This window comes from Argopecten irradians, chromosome 2, assembly GCF_041381155.1.
Source record: "Argopecten irradians isolate NY chromosome 2, Ai_NY, whole genome shotgun sequence".
NCBI lineage: Eukaryota > Metazoa > Mollusca > Bivalvia > Pectinida > Pectinidae > Argopecten > Argopecten irradians.
Genome location: NC_091135.1, coordinates 13,979,462 through 14,000,616, shown reverse-complemented (window position 1 = coordinate 14,000,616; position 21,155 = coordinate 13,979,462). Strand labels below are relative to the sequence as shown.

Genomic DNA, 21,155 nt, shown 5'->3' with positions numbered 1-21,155 from the left:
CCACTAAACAAACATGGGGCAGTTGTTTGTTAATAATTGACAGCTAACGATTTTTCTCTAGGAACTCTGGCTTACCTGTGTCACCAATCTGAATTGCACATTCCTAAATGACGTAACTAAGCTGTAACCAGGACATAGCATATATAGATAGAATCAGTTAACTGTCTATAACATCTTAGAACTTCTGCCTGTCTACAACCTACCACCTGTCATCTATGTGTTTCACAAATATAACACAGGTTACACAGAACAAATTGTTTACTAAACTTTATTAACAACCTGCTTATGTTTGTGTGAGTGTTGTTTTTTTAGAAACTTTCCTGTTAATTAACTTTCCTTTTGAAAGACTTTGTTTGATTAAACTCAGCTGCCTTTCAACCATGAAACCTCAGAGCTGCATGTAAATATTCAACCCAACAAATGCCGAACTAAAATAGGCATGACGCCACACTGTATCATTTTATCTCCAAAATCAGCTCCTTTATAGGAAAATTAACATGCATGAAGTAATATTTCATTCCCAGACCTAATTACATACATAGCCTTTTGTTAGATGATTAAACAAAATACACAATCCTGAAATAGCTGACAGTTTCCCAATAACTGATGTAAATATTAGTCAGATTACACAGCCCTTATTGTTATAGATAACATCACTTCAAAAATCATATTTCAAAGAAGAGTAAATATCAATACCAGCTGTACAGAAATGGCTACCAAACTACAGTGATTTGTATTTACCTAGCTGCTCCAGTTTGTTACTGATTAAACAGCAGACTGTGTAGTAGGTGTGTTTAAATGTCATGTAATTGTGCTGAAAATTAAAAAAATAAAATGAAGAAAAAAATAACTTATCTTAGAAAATAGGTGTTTGCACACAGTGGTTCCAATGAAACTTTAATGGTAAGTAACATATATAAATATATTATTTATTTATGTGGCTAAAAGTTGGTTCTGTAAATGTATTCTACCAGCAATTGAGGACCCTGCTCAGCAATAAGCCCCCTCTCCTTTAGTTTGACCCTCTCAAAAAAAAAATGCCTGCAAGAAAAAGTCCATGCAGATGTTGCTATGTCACTTATGATGGATGCAACAAAACTTTTCTATATAAATTTAGGGATCCCTAGCTACTATATGAAACTACTGTCTATAAACAATATCTAAATTGTTATAGAAATGAAACAATCCTTATGGATTATAGGCAAGCTCAGTGTAAATTTAAAGCACATAGTTCTACACTAATAGAGAATATCTGAAATAGGATATGAAAACATAATATTTGTACAGTCACAGATTGTAAGAACAAACAGATCTTGTATGATTATTTTCTATGAGATAAGATATTGACAGAATGTGACGATGTTGTGGCAGTTTCTAATCATTACCACCGATTGCCAACAATGAATATTGATCTCCCGACTCGTTGGGGACTAGATGATACCGCTCTAGACGAGTAAACGATACGGACACACCATTGTTATCTTTGTCATGTGCGTTTACACAGGAAATGAAGATTACATACATACTATGTCTGTCTGGGTACAAACCTCTGACCATGGCCAATATTGGACAGAAATATTGACAATTCTACCCTATGTAAATGTTATATTGTGGTCTTGCTACATCTGTATTGCTCTTGCTAAATCTGTAGTACCCGTATTGTTATCAGAACATTTTTATAACTCTGTGACAAAAACTTATCATAAAGAAGTGCAAACTTTATTTGTAGTAACAGTGACAATGACCTTTGGGCCTAGATAGAAAGGACTCTGAAGTTTCCTTTAAATTTGAATTTGTTTGAATTAATTTTCTCTTGAAGACAATGGTTCTTTTTGTTGGATGTGACCTTGACCTTGACATTCTCACCTACAAAGCAATTGCACATTTTTTTTCCAAAGTTTTTCATGTTAGTTTGAATTTGCATTTGTTTGAATTTAATTTTCTCTTGTTAACTATGGGGTTATTTTTATGTGACCTTAATCTTTGACATTCTTACCTACAAAGCGACCACATACTTTTTGTTAGGAAGCTTTTCATGTATGTTTGAATTTAACTGGTACTTGGTAAATTCAGATTGCTCACTGTGCGAGCATTTCGTTTGTCCATTGCTTTAGTCTGGAGTACTATACATGCCGATAATGAAATAATCTCGGAGACTCTGATATTTGGTTCCATGTATCTATCCAGTTCCTGGAGTTGTTCTGTGGTAAATAACCAGATATGGTGTATCAACATGCTACAGGTCCTTGACAAATCTGATTAACTCTCTCCTGTGTAGTTTTCTTCTTACATTTTGTTTTGGGTGTTTTTGTCTTGTTTTTTGGTGATAAAAGTCACTTGAATGAAAAAAAAATCAATTTTCTTATTAGATTTTTTGGCAATCTAATTTGATCGCTACATATATTACTGTCTGTCTTCTGATACAGTATTGCCTTACATACAATTGAACAGACGGTAGACAATAGCATCTGATCACAAACAAGATATCATACAGTGGAGTAAGTATGTTTACTGGAGTAAAATACACCATAATTTCAGCTGTATTGTGTTGCATTTGCTGTAAGCTAAAATCAATTAAAACCTTCGCCAATTCCAATTAACTCCAATCAGAAATCAATGAATTAGGACCTTTTAAGATTTTAACCGTGGAATCTGCTAAAAAGCATATCAATCCTGCTGTATAAGCACCAGTACATTAGGAGTTGGGTTATATGTGACATTTACCATGGCTTCCCTTCCAACATGATGAACCATCTCCCTGGGGACAATATGCATCTGATGCTGGTTTCTGATTAGAGATATCTTGCCCCTTTTTTTCTACATCAATGTTCTATAAAGACCTATTTTATGTAGCGTGCTGGACAGGACAATTGCCTTGGTTCCTCGGAGTCTCACAAAGAATCGTCTGTCAGAGCTAAATCTACCGATTCTATTAGGCTCACTATCAGTACAGGGAAAAAAACAACATTAATGACTTGTTCTTCTCACTTAGATAAAACATAAAGTGCCACTGTAAAGTACTTCTGTTATTACTTTAGCTGTTATACTCGAGTACGGTCCTCCTATTACTTTGCGTTACAAAAAATGGGTAAATCAACATAAATGACCCGTTAAAGAAATAAGAAAATTCTATCTGCAAGTCATTAAATGCCACAACATGTGCAGGAAAATTTAGATTCAGGCAAACATTAAAAAAATAAAATGTTCTTCAATTACTGACACGCCAAGAGTACCTTTGTTTAGTTAATATCGGGTTCTCAATATATGAAATGAAGTGTTTTTAGAGTTAATTTTTCTGTCACATGGTCTACTATGCATTGATATAGAATGGTAAATGTTCTTTTGGGCACAGGATTTTAACTATTCTAAGATGGCCAGTGAGTCAATGCAAGCCATATTGTTCTTGTTAGTAGCTTAATTGCTTTGATTTGATTTATCTGATGTCGCATTAGCAATTCCATAAAAATGATCTCCTCTGCACGAGATATGTATGTGCATGATGAGTACTGCAATATTTTGTAGTTTAATTCCAGAATATCCTACATTACGGTGTGGTATGTTTCATTCCTCACTACAGCAAAATCTTTAAAAAAGGTCCAGTAGGGCATCAATGGCTCACAGACTTCGATGTCAGGAGACACTTATCATATGTCTGTTACCTATATATATTTAAAAAATAGCTGACAGAGGACTTAATATGCTAATTCAGTCAGTGACAAATTAATCACTTACATGAATTTGCCTATTGGTAGATTTGCCTATATTGATAGATAATTGTCGATTGGTAGATTTGTCTGTCGGTATATTGGTAGATTTGCTTATTGGTAGGATTGCCTATTGGTAGAATTGCCTAAGGTAGGATTGCCTATTGGTAGAATTGCCCATTGGCCTAGATTTTCAATAAAGAACAAAAAGACCAAAACCCACCAATGGTGGAGCGACAGTGTTGTGGTGAGATACTCGTGTGTTTACAATCCATCACGGAGATGGATGGTCTTTACTCCAGACCCCTATACACAATGTTACCCAATGGACCAATGGAAAAGTAGCCTCTACTTTATTGACCATAAAACACATTTTAGTCTGGAGAGCCCAGTCATCAATATCCACCAATGGGAAACTAATATGTTCCATGTGAAATATACTAGATCGGGGATATCAAACTGTTGTCTACATTAGCGCTGTTTAAGCCTTTTCAGATGTGAAAAGGAAGACGGTCCATGGTTTAATTTCCAACACTCTACTTTCCAAGGTAAAGAGGCAGACGGTCCATGGTTTCAATTCCACCACTCTCATTTTTATAGGAGCAAATCGATCCTGGATGACACATAGTTCTTTTTCAGAATCTGTTAGTCATGGAATTGTTTTTCTTGTTTTTTGGCAGCGAGAGAACGTATTTATTTCAAAATATGTTTGCATTTTACTACTTAAATTTTCTCTCTTACAGTTTTTATTTATTGGGGTGTTTTTTGGGGTGGAAATATCAGTAATAAAATGAAAAAGCCTTTCATTTGGTAAACAGTTCAAAAAGATTATAATGATGTCAAGAGATATAGCTATACAATTAGTTCAATGTTAGATATATCACAAGTTGCTATAAAACGTGGTTAAACAACATCCCTACTAAATGTTTTCACAAATTGAAACCCCTCTATCTTTGTTCCAATCTACAAAACCATTACCAGATTTCAGATATTAATAAGATTTTTTTCTTTACTGACACACAAAGAAATCAGACTGAGCCACAAATCTTCTGGCACAATTTTATCAATGTCTGTTGCTGACACATAAAACGAAAATGTCCAGATGTATGTGTTAATTGGCATTTCAAATCAAATATTCATTTGTTCCATTTCTGCCTTTTTCTTAGAATACAAGTAATCAAGCCAATTTTCAATAAATATTCAAACCATGTTTCTTTTGGAAATAAAACACAGAAAAAAAATCCAAGTTCATTACAACATATGGAAACCAGAGTTGCTTCCCCTAGAAAATGTAAAAATCCAAGACTTCAGAAGTTAGAGTTATGTCCCTTTAAATACACATAATATTTTACAATGCAGTATTTAAATGAAGTTAGCTCTAATATGTTAATTAATATTTAACAAGTTGAACAGAAATGTGTTCATCAATATTTTATTTACATATCTTTAGCCAAAAAATGTTGATTATGATCCATAGATTAAAAAACCCCTATCAGTCACCGCAATCACGGAGCCCATCAATGCCTCTCCATAAGTCTCCTGACTTCCAATGAGGCCGAAAACCTGCGAATTACATTGTATTATTATAAGTGAGTGGAAATTAAAACAAAAATCTTGAAAAAAGGTGAATGAATGGATATAGCCTGATAAAACACCATGATAAAACGTATATTATATGTTGTTGTATCAGTTAAATGTTCCAGTGCTACAGGAGACTTTCAAGTATACAAGAATCAGTCGTACATCTTACAGATACTTTATAACCTTGTTTTTTATAAACTTGTTCAAAGAATTTATGAGAGATATAGTTTTTAATTTCTGCGAATTCTCTTATTTCTCAATTTTATTGGTAGTAGAAAACAGATATTATAACCACTGTGATGTGTTCTCAATTATAGCCCGCTGGGAGGCAGGTTTACATTTAATAGGAAAATAAACAGTTATGGCTATCAGACTCTGGATGTGTAGTGATGTAAATCAGGGTGGGCCTACCATAGGCCCGTTACTACTGCTGCCAAAATCAGTGGTTACATAGGAGATAAATGTAAGTTTTATGTAAGAATGATGAAACCAGTTGGGATGGTAGAAACTTTCTCCAAATTTCAAGAGTTATAACATGTCCACTGGTAGTCTATGGAGAATGGTTACAGTGTCTGGACATTTACTATACAGTGCTCTATCTCTAGTCTGGGGAGGCTAAGTGGTTATGGTGTCTTGATACCGTATTCGCTATAATTAGCACCCAGGGTGCTTGAATAATTGTAACAAAGTGGAGAAGGGGCTTATAAATGAACCAAAATGTAAGTTGTGGATGAAAAAATGTCAGTCATATTTTAAATTTTTCTGTAATCATGGTACATTAATCTGTTACAGTAAACTTGTATATGCTTTTTGTCCTTTGAGACACATTATAATGTCATGAGTCACATGTTAAAGACTCACAATTTCATATAATATGAGATACATGGCTGATGTTAGAGGCATCACATGTTATAAAACATTGTTAAATCCATGGCATGGGGGTGCTTATATAACTCTTCTCCAGAAATGGGGAGGGGCCCTTATTCCGGCAAATACAACATTTCATATCTATCACAGCTCTTATGCTCTTAGTTGCTGTAGCCAAGTCGTTAAAAAATCTAACATATTTTTATCTTACACAACTGTTAATTGAAGAAGGTGATATGGTTCATTTGATATTATAACATATATTAACATATTTTTGTTTGGTCGTCATTGTTTCCTCAATATTTTCTCACATATTGTTTCATTTTAGTTTTGTTTTTAGTATATTCTTTTTTTTTTTTTTGAATTTAATTTAATTATTCATACAAGTAAATCATGTGTTAACTGTGTTACTTAACCTTAGAATACACGTGTGGTGTTCCGGTCAATTACAGCAACTTATTCTGAAAAGGCTATAAAACTTCATAGACCAAATTAAATTTGATTGCTTAATGTTTGAACACTCATGGTTCAGGAACAGATGTGAGTCAAATGTTTTCTCTAAAAGCATTTCTAAATTCTGGAAGTGCATTGTGAGCTACTGAAATATTTATCAGACACAGCTAGACTACAATGTGTACCAGGCTAAATTAAGAAATGGTTATCAAAGGGCAGTAACTCCAATAAATACTAAATACTTAAGTATAACAAAACCAACCCTTGTCTACTCCGGATCCCTGTGTATTCCGGCATAGTTATATGGCATATGGCAAGCCTCGGGTTTTACTACATTTTGTGACCCTCGGGTAGAATATCCCTATCCTTCATATCCACATATGAAAAAGTCTTATATTCCATCATATTAATATATATAATAATCAAAACCTGTATAATCTAGAAACCTGGCTACACCAACCAAATATGCTGGTTTATACAAGTCACACTGTAATTGTAGCATACAAAAGTGTATATATATATATTGAATTCTTCTAATCTAACAATTTGCTATCATAGAGACCATTTCTATATGATGTAATATACTGACTGTATCTGTGTGCTAAGTAGAATAATAAATAATACCTCGGGTATCAGATAGTAAGTAAAGTTATGCATGTTGTTATCAGATTTAACAAGCTACACCCAGGACTTCCTACACTTTCTAGGGCCTTAGGGGGTCAGCAGAATCGACAGCAGCTGTGACTTATGATGTAAAACAGATAGAGTTTAGACATAACTTATCGCTGGTTTGGTTGTAGACAAGCTGCAGCTGCTGAGTAAATCATTCTAAAAGTGTAACAAAATATCTTCTAATTGAAAAGTTGGCATGTATTTTAATTTTTATCTAAAATTTACTTGCAATAAGTTTTTCTTTGTTAATGTAAAAAAGAATATGATAATTTCAGATTGATCATTTGAATTTTTTTTGTTTTTTTTCCTCAATTGTTATAGCCCATATTGAAATTTAAAAAAATCACAAGTGTTAATTTTCTTGTGGAAATCAAAATATCAGAATATCATTTGCATTTGGCATATTATTGATTTATCTCCCCTATGGGGAGGTATTGATTGTAAATACATTTATTATTTTGTAAGTAAAACCACAGAAGTAGTTAACTTTTTAATAAGCATTTTATTTATGTCTAATGTGTACATTTTGTTTTAATGTCTCCATTCTTTATATTTGAATTTTATTGATTCAAATAGGTCAAAATTGTATAAATAAATTGGTCGCCGACTGCTATTGGTGAGTTACTAGGTAAAGCTAAGAGATCATTTTGTCATAAACACTCATGGTTACTTAGAGACACACAGAAAGTGAAGGGGAGAAAGCCAGAGTACCTAGGGGAAAATCCTTGACCTCTCAGTCTGTCCCTGGAAACTGTCCCAGGTTGGTTTGGAATTTACAAACCAGAGGTGGAGGGCTAGTGGATATGAGGTAAAGATCGTAACCATCCAATAAATTATGTTTTATAACCAGTATCCCCCTACAATGTACATTTTTACTCTCATATGCTGTAAACAACCTGGTTCGTTTGTTTGTCAGTGAGACCGACAGTGATTTGGAAGCCAGCCATTCCAGAGATAGGTAGACTTTTAGAAATGATGTTTACAACACAACATCAACACAATACCAACACATCCCCTGTTATACACATTAACACTGTTATTTGTAGGTATTCTACTTTTATTTTTGGATCATCTTTCATTGCGCTGAGGAGTGAATTATCTGGTTATCTGATATAACACCGACACAGACAGCAAGGAAAGTTATATACAACAAGGAATGGTGTATCAGTAACAATCTAGCTTATCCTGGAGATATCATAATTACATGAACTTTGTTATCTTGAAATTTAATATTATGTGTCATATTCCTGTAATGAAAACAGAAAATGGATCTCAGATCATCTGACTGGTAAGATTGAGCATCTCAAGAGTTGAACCATATTGCCTAAATGTTAAGGCTTAAATGATCAACTACTAAGTCTTTCCATGGTATGAGACCCTCAGTTTCTTATTGAAAGTATTCCATGTAGTCCTAAAACAATCTAAGAATTGTATCTGAAATGTTCTGTCAGGAATTCATATTTTACCAAAAGGTGTGAAGAAATCTCCTAATTATAAAACACATCATTCCTCCCAGCTATAAACAATCTACCATGTCAAAATAACATGTCTATGTAACATGTAGTGATACAGTTACCTGATGACAAAGCCATGGCAGTACTGGATAAAATCTTCTGAAACTCACATCAGCATCTCACTCAAGTATTCATTCAAATGTGCGGATTACGCAAAATTTTATCTCCACAAATTAGTAACATTCAAAGATGTTTCAATTCGATTTTGGATCTGCGAAAATTTATTTATGCGAAATTAACTTCAAACTGAAATTGCAAAATATATTACATAAGCTGTAAGAAACTTAAGCATATAATATTCCATAGCCCATACTGATGTTTATAACATCAGTTTTGGAACTTCAAAGGAATAATGAAATAATCCTGGTGAGGATTATATACCACACACATAGTATTTTCATTTGATTATATTATATCAGACTTTTGATTCTTTGAGTAGAACCTACGTCAAGGCCCCTCTATCTAATTATTTGTTTATTTGATAATGTATAATTAGGGCTCTTTTATTCATTTCCAGGAAAGCTATTTCAAGCAACTTGAAAATCATATAACCTGCACTAATTACTTCACTTTCAATAAAGACCTTATACCTCAGAAAAAGTACATCAATTGTGAAGAACCTAAAAGATATATGCTCCTTCAATTATCGTTCTGCCATGTAATACATACAACTCCACCCAACGACAATTAGTCACTGGTGCCAAATGCTCAAAACACGGAGCATGAAGAGAAAATATATCTTGGTGCCAAAATTATACATGGATGCTTCTTTTTTCTGCATGGACATAGTTCTGCTGTAAGAAGTCAATCACTGTATTGGTAAAAACCTTTTCTCCATTGTAGTGTCAAACATATTATATACTAGCTGCTTCAGATGTTCAGTCAGAGTTCTCTAATGTTTGTGTATGGTTATCAAAGGTTCAGTAGCCGTTCACTGCATGGTCACCATCTGACTGTAGAGTCGAAAAACTACATACTGGCTATTTATCCCACTGTACAGTTGGCCTGACATCAAACAGAATTACCATCCCACACATATCATGTTAGTCTCTTACTTTTGGTGCCTTTATCACTACAGGGGTGTTAAGGTACATTGTCCTAGAATGTGGAAATTGGTGAAGATCTTGATGGAAACGGTCGTGGATCCAAAAGAATACAGTGACTTCACAAAGGATCCAAGTAAATACATAAAAAGAGTTAATTTCTTCCAGTAAACTGATATTTACTCATAGTGTTGTTGACATGTTTTAACAGGAAGGGAACCTTCTGCAGAACAACAATCAGTGTCGTGCTTTTGTTATTGGTTTGTTTAATGCTTATATGGAGGCAATTAATATTGAGATGAAAAGTGGGAGAAGGAAACAAGAAGAATATTTGTAGCCATCATCACAGTTGTTCCACAATAAGCAAAAAGAAGCCCCTTACACAGGGAACTATCAAAGTCTTGTACCGAAAACTATCAAAATCTTGTACCGAAACAAGCAGCTGATAGGCATATAACAATTAATCATTTAATACATAACATTGTATCAATTAATACATACTGAGTGACTAAAATATAGAACAGCGGGGAATCTGTTTTTCTGTGATAAAGGATAAAACTTCCAGGAATCTCATGTATATAGATTATGCTTCTCCTAACTATCAACAGAGCAAAAATGAATTTCTCCTAGCTTACAAACCTTGTTTAAAGTATTTACAAATACAAAAACCTATGAATTGACAACAACTGCTGTATATAACCTAAAAGAAAGAATAATTACATACTTATTGATCAGTTATATATTTGCAAGTTATCAAGTCAGTTATGAACTTTTGACCAGATATTGATATTTTGTTCTATAATTACAGTAATATGTCATATACATCCGATTGAATCTGATGGTAAATCCTGATTTAGGTATTGACTTCCTGGCCGATGAACTGCTGTTTGGTATTATGTGTGGACGTCAGACATTTTATTTAGTTGTTACTATTGTACATCACCCAATGGTCAAGTTTGCCATGACAGCACATCATCTCTGAAATTTCGCTATGGGCTGGTCTAGTCTTTGATTTAGAAGAGCCTAAATGTGTCTATAGGGATGAATGAGTTAACGAGAGATCCTAGAGGGTTCTTGGCGCCAACCAAGGAATGATCTATGTCTGACAATAGAAAGAGGAATCTTTTCTCTGCTTTTTAAACTTTTACTACATATTACTACATATGAAATTTGAGAAAGATCTTTTCAGTACTTTCTGAGATATATAACATTAACAAACTTCAATTATCAAAATCCAAGATGGCTACCTGTCAGCCATCTTCTTGACAGATTGGTCCCAAAATGCAATATATAGGTCCTAGGAGAACCTACATATAAAATTTCAGACAGATCGCTTCAGTACTTTCTGAGAAATAGTGGTAACAAACTTCAATTATCAAAATTCAAAATGGTGGCCTGTTGGCCATTTTGTCAACCGATCGGTCCCAAAATGCAATTTGCATAACCAGGGACCTTAATATAAGGGAACCTGCACATGGAATTTGAGACATATCCCTTCAGTACTTTCTAAGAAATAACAGTAAAAAAACTTCAACTATCAAAATTGAAGATGGCGGCCTTGCGGCCATCTTGTTGACTGATCAGTCCCAAAATGCAATATGCACAACTAGGGCCTACGGGAACCTACATGTGAAATTTGAGAGAGATCCCTTCAGTTCTTTCTGAGAAATAGCAGTAACAAACTTTAAGTATTAAAATCCATGATGGCGACCTGACAGCCATCTTGTTGACTGTACGGTTCCAAAATGCAATATGCACAACTAGTGCCCTAGGGAAACCTATACATGTGAAATTTGAGAGAGATCCTTTCTGTACTTTCTGAGAAATAGCGGTAACAAGAAATGTTAACGGATGGAAGGATGGACGGACAGACGGACGGACCAAGAACGAAAAGTGATTTGAATAGCCTACCATCTGATGATGGTGGGCTAAAAACATGAGACTCGCAAAATTAATAGGTTAGGTCGTCGTTATTAATCATTCAACAATTCTTTGGGCATATTTCAAGGTTATCAATACAGCCATTGTTGATCAGTTTCAGCAAAATTAAAATATAAAGGTTGTATTCTGGGGATTCCTTAGACCAAAACTAATATTCTGTATCTATATTTTATTGCTAAAACATTCAATAAATTAAAATATAAAAGTTGTATTCTGGGCATTCCTAAGACCAAAACTAGTAATCTGTACCTATATTTTTTTGTAAAACAATCAATGAATTAACTTTGCAACAGCTTTTTAGCCTTTAGAAAAAGCTCTCTGTCAACAGCTGATGTGACACTTTGCTGCATCAGATAAAATCAAGTGAGTAATTCTTCTAGCAACGCAAATCAGTAAAGATATGTGCTATGAAAAAACCTCTGAAATTAAAATAATGATCTTAAAATTAAAACATCTACATACAAGCATTTGATTGATGGCCTTGTCTGGTGTCCATTCATGGTCAAACACAACACATCTAATTAAGTACTCTGAGATAAATCCACTTACCTGAAAATACAGAAAAAGAGAATACACATTTTACATTTTAATATAATGACACAATCGTAGGGTTATTGTAATACTACGGTAGTGGGGTGGAGTGGTAATGGCTACATGGGTGTTTAAAGTTATTATCAAATTGTTTTAGTCACAATGAAACATTGACATATATATAGTGATGCAATACAGCAATAAGCATTATAAATTCACCCTTAACATTGGTTAAACAGATTTTCCCCTTTAGCATTGGTAAAAAAATCTTCACTGCTACATCAGTATAGATACTTGGAGCTGTGTTCATCTATTATGTCTATCATGAAGGATCATAAATTAAATGTATCTGATTTATGAATGTGTTTCTATTTAACTGGACTGACATATTCTGAATGAATTTAACTTTGCAACAGCTTTTTAGCCTTTAGAAAAAAAGCTCTCTGTCAACAGCTGATGTGACACTTTGCTGCATCAGATAAAATCAAGTGAGTAATTCTTCTAGCAACGCAAATCAGTAAAGATATGTGTTATCTGAAAAAACCTCTGAAATTAAAATAATGATCTTAAAATTAAAACATCTACATACAAGCATTTGATTGATGGCCTTGTCTGGTGTCCATTCATGGTCAAACACAACACATCTATTAAGTACTATGAGATAAATCCACTTACCTGAAAATACAGAAAAAGAGAATACACATTTTACATTTTAATATAATGACACAATCGTAGGGTTATTGTAATACTAGGGTAGTGGGGTGGAGTGGTAATGGCTACATGGGTGTTTAAAGTTATTATCAAATTGTTTTAGTCACAATGAAACATTGACATATATATAGTGATGCATTACAGCAATAAGCATAAATTCAACCTTTACATTGGTCAAACAGATTTTCCCCTTTAGCATTGGTCAAAAAATCTTCACTGCTACATCAGTATAGATACTTGGAGCTGTGTTCATCTATTATGTCTATCATGAAGGATCATAAATTAAATGTATCTGATTTATGAATGTGTTTCTATTTAACTGGACTGACATATTCTGTTTTTGAAGGAGACAAAAATCTGCCAATAGGCCGTTTTATTTTAAGGACGGTCCAGTTATGGTAGAGCCAAAAGGCTACGATGGACAATCAAAGCAAAGACACAGAAGGACAAGGGTCAAAGAGATGGATAAAAGTCAAAAGGGGGAGGGGCCAGGAAAGAGTTAAGAGAAGGAAAATATGGGAAGAAAATGGATAGGACCCAAAGGATTCAAAAAGGAAGCAAGGAAAGAGACAGGGGATAAAAAATGGTGACAAATAAGAGAAACCACCAATGGAAGGGGAAGGGATCAAGTGAGAAGATTTATAATGGATGGGAAAAGGGGATAAAGAGTCAAGACTAAAAGGAATGGTAGAGAGGAATAATTAATATAGGCAGAGGAAGCCTGACTAGGAGGAAAGAGAAAGGAGAGACTCAGGAAAAGAGCAATTGTTTAGGATAATTGAGATAGAGTAATTAAGTTTAAGCCCCAATAATAATGCAGTAATACGCATATCAGATGAAAATATGTTTCTTCAACCTTCTTGAAAGAATTAAAACATTTATTGAGCCACACCTAGTCACATTATTGCTAACTTAAAGATTTCTCTGGTTGGTTGTATTAGGCTATATATGGCCCTCCCCTTATACATTGAGGTACTGATTTGATGATAGATACGGTAGTCCTAGACTAAAGTCTGAATCTATATGTGTATATATCATTTCAGGCTAATTATTACATCATATCACTCCTTGACCGACATACTCGAGCTCCTTAAGAGACTGTAGTTCACGTCATCATATTGACTATAATCAGTCTATGACGATGATGTATTAACCATGTTCACAACACACAGACAGTAACTGTTCTTTGATATTTGACTGAAGATGATAAAATCAAATACTGTGTATCTGTTGTGTAAACAATGGGATCAATACGACAATGTTTACATTGTACTGTTATACTGATAGTGGTGTCCTGATGAGCACACCTCATCCCAGTAAATAAGAAGCTTCAGTTTGGTTACCGTACAATATACCGTATTTCACCGCAAATAAGACCCCTCCCGCAAATAAGACCCCCCACCTATTTTGACACATTTTCAGACTTAGGGGGGATGTCTGCAAATAAGACCCCCCACCAATTTTTTCAGTTTACTGGATGATGGATTTGAGCAATGGAGTAATTAAAAATATCACCAAAATGACTTTGTATCGGAACTTTTTTTTTGTTTATTTTATCGGCATAGAAAAATCACGTAGTAAAGAACTGTTTGTGTGCTTGTTATTTTTGTCATTTAATTCAAGTTAATTCACGGGTGATTTAATTATCAATAACTACGAAATGTGAACAGTGCTTATATTTAATCGGAGGCTATTTTCAACAAAATACGCCGATATTTGTTTCCATGAACACTTCAACACGTTTTAGTGTTCGTACGGCTTGTCATTTTTTACATGCATCGGCAAAGATATTCGTCATTGATGCAGATCGTTTCTGCACTCGTGGATTCTAACTTAATACAATCATTACCTAAAACATCTACTTAAGACATTTACAGTTTCAAATATGTTTATTTGTGAACGTAACGTACCTGTAGTTCACGATCAGTTGGAGAAACCATGCTTTACTTTTCGGCCGCCATGTTTTGTTTACGCAGTCAGTATAATATGATTAGCCGCAAAGTTTCGTATTTTACTCTGGATACAAAAATACTTGCTACGATGTTTTAATGCAGTTAATACTTGGATTAATATCTGAAATATTATCAAAAACTATCGTCGTATCAATAGCAATACCGATCAAATTCCCAAACACGACCCGGTGTGAAAATGTGAAAGTATGGCTTCAACCCGGCGCCATTTTCCTACACATGTGTGTACGATGTTACAAACAACTGCATCAGTGCATGTCGGCACGTTGAAGTTAAATCACGATCGTTTGCTCATTTGACTGAGACAAATGTACGTAAATTCTTCTGTCTATAAACAAATTTGATATGTAAACTTTTGCAGTGAATTTTAAATAGGCCTGAGTCTGAACGGCGATCGTCCTTCCGATTCACGGCGATTGATTCACGTGTTTACTAAGACGGAGATGTAGTTGTGATCGTAAACAATAACCTATTTGAATATTTTAAAATAACAATACGATTATTAAAACTTCTAGATTAAAATGACATTGCTTATGATGCTGTTTCTTCGTTTTGATTCATTGGTGAATGTCCGCGTGACTCTTGCAAAAATGTGCGTTCCTTTCAGACTTACGTTACAACTGCCCTAATATTGTTTAACAAGTTATATTTTAATTTGTCATAACATTTGATTTAATTTTACTCATGCGTCTTCATTATTATTATAAATACTTGAACATCTTGCTATTACCCATCTGTCATACGACTGTTACAACGATGACAGGACATTAAAAAATCCAAGATGGCGACCTCATAGATCGATGTTATCAGGCGGGTTGTCCGCAAATAAGACCCCCCACCACTTTTGACCTTTATTTCTTCTCTGGGAGGGGGGTCTTATTTGCGGTGAAATACGGTACAGGAGCCCTATAACTAGAGTAAAGCACCATATCTTCCAGTCTTCCTGTCTGTTTCTTGATTTCAAGAAAACATCTTGTTTTTTGCAAAGGAGAAATGTTCTTCCTTTTTATTACGTACCACAGCAACAGAGGGTTTTTAAGAGTTTTGTTGTGTTCATTGTTACTAACAAAATTAGACAAAGTTTTAGAATTTTTAATGTGGATATATAAATTGGGTTTCTTTCTTTATGCAAATCCTTTTTGACTATGATGTAACTGTTGTCTTGAAAGTCAAACAGAGAGATGATTTCCATGACAGGTCAGCGAAAAGGTAAAAGTTCAAGGTGAATTCTTTCACCTTTTTGCCCTTGTCAGATTGGTAACCAATATAGCAGCATCAACATTAGTTGGAGAAGACCACCACATGTCAGTCAGAGCAAACAAACAATGGTTAATTGTGCAGACAGTGATTCTTTTCTGGCTGCAGAAGAAAGATTTAATGAAGCTTCTATTTCTGGTACAATGAACAATTAGAAGTATGTCTTTACAAAACAAGGAGTATTGGCTATTTCAATCCCTGAAATGATGCCAGCTGAGGTTTCTGACTACTGTATCTTTTACTTTCACATATATGACACTCATTGTTATACTGACAGGTATAACTTTACACTACTGATTGTTCTCAAGACCTCAAAAGCTTTATGCCTCAGCTGTAAAATATCTGTTTTTAACTAAGCTGACATAATATGATTTAAGCAACAGGATGAGAATGTACTGAAGGCTATATGCAAGTATTGGCATAAAGGATGGTCAGATTTGGCAAGTTTTATTGGTGTCAGATTGGGCAGGTTTTATTGGTGTCAGATTGGGCAGGTTTTATTGGTGTCAGATTGGGCAGGTTTTATTGGTGTCAGATTGGGCAGGTTTTATTGGTGTCAGATTGGGCAGGTTTTATTGGTGTCAGATTGGGCAGGTTTTATTGGTGTCAGATTGGGCAGGTTTTATTGGTGTCAGATTGGGCAGGTTTTATTGGTGTCAGATTGGGCAGGTTTTATTGGTGTCAGATTGGGCAGGTTTTATTAATGTCAGATTGGACAGGCTGTATTGACATCAGATTAGACAGGCTTTTAATACTGGTATCACTGAATATGATTTACCAAAAACAACATTAGTAAAAAGTACAATTAACCATTGATTTTAGATTTGACTTACACAACAAAGTATCTCTTAGCTGTCGGTGTACACAGGTTCTATAGTATCCCTGATGATACATCATTTAAGAATACTTTACTGCCTAGTTTTTAGGTTTTACAGAAATTTTTTTATTATATATCAAATAAAAAAATAATTCATGTTATATAATCCTAAATGACAAGATTTGAAATCCATACAAACAACCTGCTACAATAAAAGAGCAATTCTCCTTTTCACTCACTTTAATATCATCTACAGAGGAGTTACCAGTGATTTATAGCCATATGTGCTGGGTAATGTTATCACCTGGTATAGATTTACAATGCTTGCACAATGTCCTAGACTTAACTCCTCCATGTTAATATCACCCTTTGCCCTTGGTCTGAACTCTTTATTGTAGCTCAACATCTATCAGACGACAATGTTTACAGGTTTACTGCCATTCCAATTTTCAAATCAATGAGATGGTCTTTTTGTAGCCCACATGAAACAAACCCTGGTGCTGGGTATCGAGCTTCTTTTTACATCTATGAAATATTGTATAATGGTATAACAGCCTCAATAATCTGATAAAAAACTGATCAGCTGAGCAATGAAATAGTTAAGTTATCCAACAAATTTGATCAGTATGACCTTGAAGGTAGGTTAAGGTCATTCTACTGAGCAAACTGATCTCATTCTGATCATGTCTAAACATGATATTGGTCCACTGACCTAAATGTTCTCGTCATTTGATACTCATCAAGTATTTAACCCCTGTGACCTTGGAGGACAGACAAGGTCAACCATTTTGGTACCTTGGGATGACCTAGAACAGAACTTCTACCAGGTCATTACCAAGTTCTTCTACATAACATTTCAATAAAAATTTAGATGGTATGTTCGTAATAAAAAAAAAAATTATGAAGCAATCAAATTATACTTGTGTATACTTAACATGTGTACCAAGTTTAATTTATGACAAGACTCCATTGGACTTTAAAAACTGTACCAAATAATCATTTTATGGCTGGAACTAGATGCCAGAGTACCCATTGAACTCCAACATATAACAATAAAGTGAACATGAATTACACAACTGTATTAAAAGATGTCTCATTAGGACATGCAGGCTATACCTATTCAAACATTTAAAGCATTATATGATTTTGAATCAAACTTTAGGTGACATTGATCAAACATACAAAATGATTTTACAGTGTAGTTTAAATCACAGTAAAGAGTCGGTGTTAGCTAATCTACTGCTAACCGCACAACAGTTGGATGCAAGTTTGTAGCTTGTATGTACAATCTAAAGATCTTTGTCAGGTGTTGACCAAATGATTTTGGTTTTTCTCTGGAAACTCTTGCATTTTCCTTATAACCATAATGTTGCACATCCTGATTAAATGGAACTTGAAAAGAAGCATGTAGATTCCCCACTATGACCTTGTTACCTCTAAGCTAGAAAAGGTGAATTCTACTAAGATTGATAAGATACAAAACCATGACATTTATACTCATGCCAAATAACAGAAGCCCAACAACATGAAATAGCCTCTGTATCTAATGCTAGATCTTTTCTTGAAATGCTGGGATTTGGGTAGGAAGAGCAACAATTAAGGCAAAAACCAAAATAAATTTCCATTTAATGCTAGAAAATTGGTAGAGTTGACATGCAATTCTCATGTCACATCATAATTTCACTTGCTCTTTTGGCAAGAGAGCTGATCGAAACTCAAAACAAATTCATTGGTGCAGAACCACATGTCTTACCTTTGGGTTGACGGGACACGAGCCTCGTCGTTTACTTTGTCGTTTCATCATCTGACGTACTTCTTCTTGGTTAAAATCCACAGGTTCGTCATTATCGGGAATGACGGGTAGCGCATACAGCTGCGCCAAGGATCGGCGTCGCGGTTTCTGACCACGTTCTGGAGGTGATAGGTAGTTCATAGTGATGGTTTTAATCCAACAGAACAACGAATATCTTTAAGTATGTATCACTGAGGTCTGACTCCTTTGTCAAGATAACATTGATTCCAAATTAAGTTTTACCGCTCTGATCATCCATTTTGAAATTAACTTTGGCAAGAATTATACTTTTCCGGACGAATCTGTACATTTGATATTTCTCACAAATTGGAGACGCCTTCTAATGATCAATAAACTTTGCTTCAATTCAATCTACATGTCCATAAACTCCGAAGTAAAGAAATAATCCACCATTAATTAACGACATTAAGCTATGAAATCCAATTAGAAAAAAATATCACTGCTGTTGAGTTTTTTGTTGTTGTTGTTGAGAAGTAAATCTTGAGTTCTGAGTAGCAGTAATGGGGCTATATATATATATATATATATATAGTCAGCATTAAATGTTCTTGATTGATATCACTTGATCAAGTTGGCATCTTGGCAGTTGCAGATATCATGCCAGAGATTTTGCATAGATAAACACTGGATTTCAAATAGTCCTGCAATTTGAATAAATATTTTTTTCAATTCACCATTAAGATTTTAATATTTACTAATTTTCAAAAAATGCACAACTTCTGGTATCAGAATGACCCTAAATAAAATCAGCTTTACAGAGATACTGATGACACACAGCATAAATTAGTAACACAGAAACTCCATTGATATGCCTGCTTAATTTTCCTGCCTAATCCAAGCTAAACTCATTCAGCAAACATTTCTGCTATAACCACTGACTTAATTAACTCTACTGGATATATAGAGATGCTTTATAGTGCAATTTTTATCATTAGCCTCGGAAAAAAAACATGTTAAGACCACATAATGGCACACATACCGAGCAAATCTAATAAAACAGATTCCCTGCTGAAACTTATATACCCCTCAAAACACAGAATACAAGGCAGGAGTTTATACTGCTATATATATGTATCACTTCACACAATTCGGACAGACCATCTTTCACACTAACACTTGATTTTCAGACAAGATAATTATAAAATGTCCATTACTTTGGCCAGCATGACCTAAATTCTCCCTCTATAAAACACAACCTGTTTTACCCAGCAACTGAAGCATATAAAGTTCTCTTTATCACAATCTTGTAACTTCTATAGCTTACTCTATAGGGTATAAGGTCAAGTCTATATATATATATAGACCTGCAATGCAATAAATCAATTATTTCTATACAACAAATTGAATTCCTGGCTTCTATTAATCTTCCAACTTCCGTTAAATCTCCAATCAATTTGTATCAATATACTTGCCTTTCCATAGAATTGAAACTTCTATTATAGCATATTCTTCCTCTATATAACCAGTAACAAGTATGCATTGTATCTCAGCTACATTAATTGGGACCAATTAGCCTAATAATTCACTTATTATAAAGACCTATGAAGAAAGGCAACTAATTTTTACAATTAGGAATATGTAGAGTCAAGAGCCTACTGTTAACAACCCAGTATATTTGCTATTAATGAATGTATAAAATATAAGGATCATTTTGTATTAGGATGATTTTGATTTATATTACTGACATAATATGGAACTTGTATAGGGAGATATGAACTTCAATAACAAAGCCCAAAGACAAATAATGATGAATATAACATAATATACCATTTATTTAGTTATCAATTATGAATTTCGAAATACAATTTCATAGAATAAAATTATTTTGTGCTTTAAATGGTTAAACATCAAAGTCTAATTCAAAGGTAAAATATTGTTTTATTACATGTTCAATTACTGGTTGATATTAGCTAATTACAAGGTCAAATATTGGCTAATGACTAATTCCATGGTCAAATATTGCTGATAAACAAAAGGTGATGCCATACAATGCTTATTTCTGACAAGATAACAGTGAAAGCTCAGACATTCAAATCCCAAACTCCTATAGATAGAACAATCATCCATTGAATCATAAGAACTAGCTGTTCTACGTACACTATGGCACCAGCTACCTACGACGATGTTCAATCACATATCAAAACACTGTAATCCTGCATTGTGATGATAGAATCTTGATCAGTAGATCCCGACAACGACCATCAATGTTCAGTGGAAACTCACACCAACTTCTGTTCTCCTTAGGTCTTCTTTTATCTGTCCTCGGACACCAACTCAGCAA

General features: G+C 34.2%; 1 protein-coding gene across 3 annotated transcripts in view; it reads right to left on the bottom strand.

Annotated features, from left to right (window-relative positions):
- The window catches only part of LOC138314546 (5'-AMP-activated protein kinase subunit gamma-1-like), a 274,001-nt gene that overhangs the window by 161,003 nt on the left and 91,843 nt on the right, over positions 1 to 21,155 (bottom strand). Inside the window, exon 1 of one of the 3 annotated variants that reach the window (XM_069254929.1) lies at positions 18,815 to 19,351. The exons of the other annotated variants lie outside the window; for them this stretch is intronic. Within the exon in view, the coding sequence (XP_069111030.1) occupies positions 18,815 to 18,994 (180 nt within the window). The 5' untranslated portion in view covers positions 18,995 to 19,351. Of the gene's footprint in view, positions 1 to 18,814; positions 19,352 to 21,155 lie in introns of those variants that run through there. 3 annotated transcript variants of the gene reach the window in all.